Genomic DNA, 9,815 nt, shown 5'->3' with positions numbered 1-9,815 from the left:
TAAAGATCGTCTCACAAATTTAAAGGCACAGTTGGCTAGGGAGTTTGAAATGAAGGACTTGGGACCAACAAACAAGATTTTAGGGATGGAAATTCACCGAGACAGAATTAATAGGAAGATTTGGCTTTCTCAAAAGAACTACTTAAAGAAAATCTTGCGACGCTTTAAGATGCAAGACTGTAAGTCAATTTCTACCCCACTTCCTATTAATTTTAAGTTATCCTCAAGAATGAGTCATAGCAATGAAGCAGAAAGGATGGAGACGTCTCAAGTACCGTATGTATCAATAGTGGAAAGATTAATATTTGCTATGGTATGTATAAGACCTGACATTGCACAAGCAATGGGAGTGATCAGTTAATATATGGCTAATCCTGGTAGAGAGCATTGGAATACTGTTTAAGAGGATCCTAAGATATATCAAGGGTACCTCAGATGTTTCAATGTGTTATGGAGGATAAGACTTTACTGTTAAAGGTTACGTTGATTCAGATTATGCAGGTAATCTTGATAAAAGCAAGTCCACCAAAGGTTATGTGTTTACTCTTGCTGGAGGAGCTATAAGATGGATTTCAAAACTGTAATCTATCGTGGCTACATCTACGATGGAAGCAGAATATGTTGCAGCTACACAAGCTAGTAAAGAGGCAATATGGATGCAAATGTTACTGGAGGAGCTCGGGCATAAATAAGAGAAGGTTGTTTTGTTTTGTGACAGTCAGAGCGCTTTGCATCTTGCAAAGAATCCGGCATTTCATTCAAGGACAAAGCACATACAAGTTCAGTATCACTTTGTTCGTGAGAAGGTGGAAGAAGGTAGTGTGGACATTCAGAAAATTCACACTAATGACAACCTAGCAGATATGTTTACAAAGCCGATCAACAGTAACAAATTTATATAGTGTCGATCTTCTATTTGCCTAGCAGAAACGTAACATTGAAGTAATTGGGTAGAAAGGATGGTGTGAAGATTTAATTGATTCTCAATTAAATCTTCAAGTGGGAGAATGCAAGAAAAGTACACAACAAGTGTTTTCAAAGTCAAAAAGGAAAAAGTAAAAAGAAAGAATGGAAAACTTGCTGCGTACTTTTTCTAAGCAACTTTTGAAAAGTTGACAGAATTAATGTGTACTCGTTTTGATAGAAAATTAACGCATAATTTTTACGCGTTTTCCTTCTCCTATAAATAGAGGGCCTCATGTCCTCATTTAATTCATTCAGAAAAAGAGAGAGTAAAAATACAAAGAGAGTTATTCACCAAGATAAATATTGTAGTCTTGAGTGTCCTCTTTAGTAGTTGTTCCTTCTACAAGAGAGAAGTGTTAATTGTTGTTTTCTCCTTGTATTTGAGAGCAGTGTACTCCCATATTATCATAGTAAGATCTTTCTACCTCGTAGTTTTTCCCCTTTATCATTTTGAAGAATTTCCACGTAAAATTCTCGTGTTCAATTTATTTTCATTATTTATTATCATATCAAATTTTAATTGTATGCTTCCTCCCCAAACATTTTGCTCCAATAGTTGTATTCGTATCTTCTGATTTACATGCATATAAAGCAGACTTAAGTATTGAAATCTTAATTTCAATTATTCGTTGGTCTTTGTCACATGTTCAGATAAGCATTTTGAATACCTGTCTATTGGTGCATCAAGCATATCTCAAACCTCACACAATTTAGTTGTATCTTATCGTGATGCATTTAATTTTTATGAGTAAAAGACATGAAAAATAAACTTCCTGATTTTCACGGTTTTACACTTTGTGAGTTGGTTTAATTTCCTTTTCAAAACTCTTTTTAGATTCTTTGTTTGATGCAAAATTTTGAATTATCATTCAAAAGTTTATTCCTCCTTGAGAGAGTTTTGATTTTTTTTTTTTACTTTTTAATATTGCAATCCTGAAAGGTATAATTAAAAAAATGAAATTTCTGATGTAGACATTATTAACAGCTTTGAAATTCACTCTAAATTTTTTCTCCCTTCACTTTCGCCCTTTTCTCTTTAGTATGTTTGTTGATTCTCTATTTTAATATATTTTCATCTTGATTTCGAATTTCCTTTTAGGCTAAATATTGGGATCAATCTTTCATCGCTGTTAATTACATCCCAAACATGCGGAAGATATCAACGAAGTTGAATGCGACAAGCTGATGAATTGGAGTCTTATCCTAATAATTTAGTGTATTATTTAGATTATGCAACTCCTTTAAACTCTTAGAGGAGTATATCTATAAATTTGATGTTTGATGTTGAATAGGGAATATGTGTGCACATCAAGTTATTAGAGGGTCAAATATATCTTGTGTGCCAAGTTAACATTCTCGCAAGATCCGTATAGAACAAAGACGAAATATGTCAACATTATATTATATTCCAACACAGGAACTAAATCACTAATTAGATTAGACATAATTTTTTAGGAAAAAATTGTCATTGTAAATATATACGAAAAAGTATGTGATACTTTACATTAATATATATTTTTAAATTGTAACTTCAAAATTTTCATATGTATGTCTTATATATTCATTTTTCTATTTTAAATAATAATTTTTAATTTATTTAATATCAATTAAATTTATGAAATGATTTGTTCTGCGAAATTTATAATGAACTAATGAGACTATGATGCACATCATTAAAAAAATAGAATAAGGTGTCACCAAAAACAATATACTTTAAAAGTACCAATAATGATATGGCATAAACTCAGTCCCTATTAATAAATAAAAGCATGGCCAATCTTTTCTAAGTACTAACTTTTATAATATTTGACCTAGAATTTTTCCAAATAAAACTTACTAGAAATAATACAAAAAAGGACATATGTTCAAATTGGAGATAAAAGGAAAATTAAAAAAAAAAAAAGAAGGATAAACGATGGTATAGAGAAAAGGTCAACAGTGTTATACAGTAATAAAATCATCTCAAAAAGGTCAGATTTCACCAGAAACGCCCCACCCTTTTGTGAATCCCAAAAGTCTTCTTCTAAAATCACTCCAATTCAACCCTTCTATTTACATACATACACACAGAGACACTCCTTTTTCTCCAATTCTATTCTTTTTATTGGTTATTCCAGATTCGATCACATCGCTCTCTGGTCCAAAATCTTATTCGTTTTCATACCCCTATGTGATTATCATTCACTACCCAAAAAAAGGAAAAAAAGAAATGTCACTTCCAAAGCATGGCCACAGATTTTTCAAGTTTAGGATCACATCAATTATATTTCTTGTCAAAACCCCACTTTTTTAAATTCCATGAAAAGTTGTTGTCTACTTTAGATATTCTCTTGATTTGTTGATTGCATCCTCACCTCTTATAGTGCTTTTGTGTTAGACTTATTCCTCTCTCTCTTTTCTTCTTCTTGAATATATTAAAGACAAATGATTTGTGGGGATTACAAGTTTTCACGTGAAGTTGTAGCGATGTCTTGGATTATGCTAAGGATTGATTACTCGAGGCTCTTTTGGCTATTATTTGGTGTTTTCTCTTACGAAAATCACGAAGGAAAGCCTCGGATTTCGTAGCATTAGCTTTACCGTGCGCTCTCTCTCTCTCTCTCTCTCTCTAATCTTTCATCTATACGTTTATGTTTTTGGTCTAATAAAGTTTAGTGATAATCATATATATAGTAGTTGCTTGCTAGAGATATAAATATATATTCTTTCAAAAGTAAAAGCAGAAGATTTTCTTTTGGTGGAGTCGTTTGCTTCCTTGTGTATATTAGGGGGGTTTGGTTCACCATGCATAAAGTTGGGCTGAATGAAATGCTTGATTTTAATGGAACAAACTCGGAGTTGGAATATGTGGAAATGGATTCATCTAAACGCTACGGACGTGTAAGTTTTTTTATATCATTTTTTCCTTCATGGTTGCTTTGCACTTAATCGATCAATTTGATAATTTGAAATTAAATCATCGATCTGTTTGGGTATTACTCTTCCAATGAATACGTTTCCACTTTTCTCCTTTTTCATTTGATTTTCTTGAGTCTTAAACTTTTTAAATTGGATGTTTTTGGATTTAGTAAGTTCGAAACTCTTTTGTCATAAAAAGTCAAAAAATCAAGCCCATTTTTATTTATTTCTCTAGTTTATTACATCAAATTGGTGATTTTTCTTCATCTTGTTAAATTTCAGTGGGCATTAATGCTTATGCTGGTATAAAATAACCATGAACCGATAAAATAACTGAAATGTACCTCAACCTAGTCCTACATCACTATAGACCGGCAAAAGTTAGTTGAAAACATCCAAATGGCCGACCTCATCATTAGTAATTAATTAAGAAGCAAGTTGACTTCTAAAATAAATAATTTTTATTTGTCAATTGTACACAATGGGACCTCTAGAGTGGTTCTTCCCGTGATAAAAGATTCCACGCCTTCTATTTAGTTTTGGTAGGTGACAAAACCAGCCAAATTTGTGTGGCATAGGGGTTTTGCCAATTGAATTTTGGAATTAAAAAAAAATCCTAAATTCAGCTAGCAAATCATGTTTGATTATAGTACTATTAATTTTCAGCATTCTAATTTTAGAGCGAATCAAACACTTACGAGAAGCTCGCAAGTATTGTAAAGCCATGGTTCGATGAATAAAACAGATTTATATAGATGATATTAATTAATTGAGATTAATTAAGTTTTAGTCATGTCTTAGAACGTTTCCTAGATCCAATGTTTTCTAGGACTTTGGTAGAGACATATAAGCTAAGTAGATAATGTAGAGAAGTTCCTTTGGTTCAAGAGAAATTAATTTTAGAGCAAAGATTTAAAACATAATTAGGCTCCTACAGTTTGCTTAGTTACGTTCCATACTTATAGTTTCAGTTGTTATGCCAAATTCTGTCTGTATTCTTTCTGTTTCAATTGAAGTGTTTTAGTTTGGCTAGACACGAAGTTTAAGAAATAAAGAATATTTTGAATTTTATAGTTTTAAATTAAAGATGTGTGTATTCCTTTAAATCTTGTAGAATTAAATTTTTCATGTAGAATGTTGGAATTAGAATCTTATATAGAAAGAAAAAACACTCCTGTTGGAACAAATAAAAAAAAATAAAAAAAATAGATACTTAAATTGAAACGGCGAGATTAGTTAATTATGATAAATGTCTTTTTTTGCAGTTCAAAGACATCCTTGGGAAAGGAGCAACAAAGATAGTATACAAAGCATTTGATGAGTTACTAGGAATGGAAGTAGCTTGGAACCAAGTGAAACTCAATGATATGTTTAGGTCACCGGAAGAATTACAAAGGCTCTACTCAGAAGTCCATCTCCTCAAAGAACTTGATCATGAATCCATCATGAAATTCCATGCATCTTGGATCAATGTTGAAGGCAGAACCTTCAACTTCGTTACTGAAATGTTTACCTCTGGCACCCTTAGAGAGTAATATATCCTCAACAACCCACCTAATATCAAATTATACAACGTAACCATGTCTTGAAAAAGTTTAAGTTATATACAGCGATAATTACTAAATTATATATATGTAGGCTAGCTAACGCCGCGTGTTTACTTGATGTAGGTATAGACAAAAATACAGGCGAGTGAATATACATGCAATTAAGAATTGGGGATGCCAAATCCTCAAGGGTCTTGCTTATTTGCATTGTCATGATCCTCCAGTTATACATCGAGATCTCAAGTGTGACAACATCTTTGTGAATGGACATCTTGGCCAAGTTAAAATTGGTGATTTAGGATTAGCGACCATACTTTGTGGATCACACCATGCTCATAGTGTCATAGGTGATTACCTGACTTTATTATTTTTCCACTATTAATTTCATAATTTATATAATTTGGCTTGGCCAAAACTGTACTGATTGGTTTGTTATTACTCTTTATACTAGGTACTCCTGAATTTATGGCTCCAGAACTATACGAAGAGGATTATGATGAACTGGTAGATGTATACTCTTTTGGCATGTGTGTGTTAGAAATGCTCACTTCGGAGTATCCATACAGTGAATGTTCAAATCCAGCTCAAATATACAAGAAAGTCACCTCAGTAAGATCATCAGTGTGGTTTCTACATTTTATTTTATTTTCATATCAAATATTTACACAATCAGATTACTTTTAAGTTTTAAAGTATATATATAGTTGCAATAGTTACAGTAATAATTTGAAAAATATGGTAAAGTAATCTTCGATAACATGTTAAATCACACTGATAATGTAAAATATTTTTATCAACTAGGGAAAGCTACCAAAAGCATTTTACAAGATAAATGATCCAGAAGCCCAAAGATTTGTTGGAAGATGCTTGAGTCCTGCTTCTGAAAGGCCATCTGCTTCTGAGCTATTGAGGGATCCATTCCTTGCTGTTGTTGAAGATGAGGATTTATCTCCGGTCATAAATTTGCCATGTCAAAAGTTTACACCAAACGAAAAACAGAATGAAATTATACCGTCTCAGCCCGATGAATCAGTACTAGGTGGCACAAACATGACAATCACAGGAACAATGAATCCAGAAGATGATACCATCTTTCTCAAAGTACAAATTTTTCAAAAAAATGGTATTGCTTCACCTTTTTTTTTTTTTTGAGAAATAAAGAACATACTTAGTTAAGACTTGTAGTGCAGAAATATTGTTGTATGCATGAGTCAGGATCTTAATCTGTCATGGTCTATAGCTGTTGATAAATTGGTCACTAGACAAGTTAGATTAAATTTGAAATATTAAAATGGATCAAATTAATAAATGAATCATGGGCCAATTACTAGCCAAAATTTACTTGGATCAATTGGTTTGGTAAAGATAGGTCAAATAATAGGGGTCATAATCCAACTGACCTGTCGTCCTCTCATTCTTATTTTTTTTTTTATTTAATATAATGAATGGACGAGCCCCTATAAAATAAAATGTGAAAGCTAATGTAAATGTCTTAAATTATTAATTTAAGATTTTCCTAGCTTATATAATTCTCAATCTCCAAATATGATTTTGTATGTTTGGATTTAGGTTGCATATTTTTTTTTTACTGTTGAATCACTCTATTCTAAACTTTTGACCCAATGGTGATGGGTTATCTCGGATTTAACTCGTTGAGTCAAGCCAACAAATTGATCATAACCAAACTAGTTTAAAGTTTGACGAGTTACTAAAAATGAATTGATTATGACCCATCTAACCTGCTTCTTATCATGTTATAAATTGTCCTGTTTAAATTAAGGTTTCCTAGGAAAATGTTACTGATTGAACTTGTCTATTTTTAGGGCAAGCAAGGAACATATTCTTCCCTTTCGACATTTCTAATGACACGGCATTGGAAGTGGCGACGGAAATGGTGAAGGAGTTAGACATAACAGATTGGGATCCTCTTCAGATTGCTGATATGATTGACACTGAGATTTCTGCTCTAATTCCAGAATGGAAGAAGTCGCGCTCTCTTCAGAATTTTGAACAACAACATAGCTTCACCTACGATGATGATGATGATGAAAACACTCCCCATCCTTTCTATTACATTTCCTCCCATTCTTCTTCCCAACTTTCTCTCCCTGGTCTCCTCCCTTCATATGAATCCACATTCCATCAAGTGAAATTAGACCATGACTGGCTTCAAGGTTTGTGCGCTTTATTGTTCCATGTTTAAGTTTTACACATGATCAGTTAGTACAAATGGAAGTCATTAATAGTTCTCATGAAAATAATTTCTTTAAAAAATGTTTTCAATGGTCTGTCAAAAGTGGAAAATATATTTTAAAAATTAATACATAGTACTAGTGTTAGTAAATTAGAGAGTGCGTTGACGAGATTTTTATTAGTTCTTCCTCTGTTTAATTTGTTTGTTTTACTTTTCTTTTTAGATACTATAAACTTTTATCCATAAGAACTTGATGTAATGATGGGATAGACTATTGAGATTTGTTTCATCAGTTGTTAGGCTTGATGTTCCGACTGATAGAGAGTTGTACATATATAATAGTTTCACTTGGTAAATAATACATGCTAGTTACCAAAAAAAAAGAGTGCATCTTTCTCCTTTTTTGACAACTATTTAATTCTAACTTTTCACATCAAGAACACAAGATTAAATGGCGTTTTGGTACATTCTACATTTCTTTAGTTCTAAATCACAAGAGACAAAAGTCTTCTTTACTTTCTTCAACTTCATGTCAAGTCAAAATCAGACAAACAAATTGAAATGGGGGGAATATTAAGAATTAACAAAAATGAGTAAATGAAGTTAAAAGGTAAGTTAGTTTAACTAGTTAAGTTATTTCCTCCTTTTTAAGGAAACGTATGTGATCAAATATGTCTTCCATTGTCAAACCAAATGTATTATCGTCTTAATTTTATTGCACGTTACTCAATGTTCCATGGTCTTATTTATTCATATTGCAGACGAGTTGAAATTGAATGATGATTCATGTTCTCAATGCTCAATAAACTCCTACGGATCCTTCAACCATGTGAACTTTTATGAAGATGATGCTGATTGTATGGGTTCCAAGAAAGCAGAATCTCAGTGTACTCAGCAGACAAGCAAATGTAGTACAAGGTTTTGTCCTGAAACAAGCATGTTGTCCAAGAATCAGAACACAACACGGATGAATAATAATCGCCCAAAATTGACTAAGGTACGGTCACTGGTTGATATACGTAGTCAATTGCTGCATCGTTCTCTTGTAGAAGAGATAAACAAGAGGCGATTGTTCAAGACTGTTGGTGCTGTTGAAAATATTGGCTATCACGATCCTGCGATAGGAAAAGGCCATGGGTTAGGTTGGTAACGCTCATTGCATTTTACAGGATGCTCATCCAAGGTTCGAAATGATTAAGCCTAATATACAAAACGAACAAAATTGTCTCTCTCCTCCTCTTCATTTACGCTTTTGTCAAGTCCCTTGGTACTTAATTAAAACCCCGATGAAATAAATTACTTATCATGTGATTGTAAATTATTACTGACTCAACTTTATACATGATGTTTATGCTACATTTCCCTGTCAAATCAATAGTGTTTGTATAGCTCAATCTCCGGCTTTGCCAACGCTCCCTGTTGAATGTAGTGGATGTTGTTGCTACATATTTACTGAAACAATTAGTTGTTTAGCTGGAGGAGCCTAATACTTTCATTTACTAAAATATTATAATTTTTTAGTTATAGAAGTCTAATGCTTTGATTTAGTAAAATTATTAGTTCTAGGACGTCGACTACTATGTTTAAGTGGCTATTAAAGCGACGAGGTTGATAAATTTTAGATACAAAATTTCAACTACATTTTCAATATTCATGTTGTTTCATTTTTCTGTTCGACCTACACCATTGTGTTTGAACTATTGATATCTCCCAAACTATATCCTTTTTATAGGATAAAAGCAGTCGATGCAAAATACAAACCCTATTTGGTTGAGGTTGAATCCCATAAAGAGTGTAATAGAATTCTTTTATAAATTGATGTTGACATTCAAAGCAATAGCTATTATTGAAAATTTGAGTTTTTTATAGTATCTACTAACTACTTTAACTACTTGGATTTTTATCAATAATAAATGTGAACTAGGGTTATAGTTCTTAGATATTAGAACTCAAACATATATTTTACTGTCAATTCATTCACGTGTGTTTATTGTGAGAAACTGGCGAATCTGCAAGTCTCCTAAAGTCTCTCAGCCCAATTAAAAGATTTCACCCTAAGTCCTTTTTCAACACTTGGGTATCAAATTATTTTGTCCATTCATCAGAAGTCTCAAGTAAACTATCCTTTCTTGAGCTCAAATTATTAGATGGTGGTACCAAATCCTTGTTAATGATCCTTTTTTCCTAATATGTACCTATAGGTCAAGCAA

At 32.3% G+C, this 9,815-nt stretch overlaps 1 protein-coding gene across 1 annotated transcript; it reads left to right on the top strand.

Moving 5' to 3' along the window:
- The first annotated feature begins 2,973 nt into the window (after positions 1-2,973).
- LOC129882478 (probable serine/threonine-protein kinase WNK5) lies at positions 2,974-9,045 on the top strand. The gene is made up of 7 exons (XM_055956776.1): positions 2,974-3,846; positions 5,130-5,395; positions 5,535-5,758; positions 5,863-6,020; positions 6,213-6,534; positions 7,235-7,585; positions 8,367-9,045. Exons 1-7 carry the CDS (start codon positions 3,751-3,753, stop codon positions 8,753-8,755), a joined length of 1,806 nt encoding a protein of 601 aa, XP_055812751.1. The 5' UTR covers positions 2,974-3,750; the 3' UTR covers positions 8,756-9,045.
- The last annotated feature ends 770 nt before the right edge of the window (positions 9,046-9,815 follow it).

Source organism: Solanum dulcamara, chromosome 3 (genome assembly GCF_947179165.1).
Source record: "Solanum dulcamara chromosome 3, daSolDulc1.2, whole genome shotgun sequence".
Taxonomy (NCBI): Eukaryota; Viridiplantae; Streptophyta; class Magnoliopsida; order Solanales; family Solanaceae; genus Solanum; species Solanum dulcamara.
This window is presented reverse-complemented; position numbering and strand designations above follow the sequence as displayed.

Coding starts and splice junctions, on each gene's coding strand:
- LOC129882478 (XM_055956776.1), top strand. CDS start 3,751: ATGCATAAAGTTGGGCTGAATGAAATGCTTGATTTTAATGGAACAAAC. Junction 5,396..5,534: donor ACCTCTGGCACCCTTAGAGA/GTAATATATCCT, acceptor TACTTGATGTAG/GTATAGACAAAAATACAGGC. Junction 6,535..7,234: donor ACAAATTTTTCAAAAAAATG/GTATTGCTTCAC, acceptor GTCTATTTTTAG/GGCAAGCAAGGAACATATTC.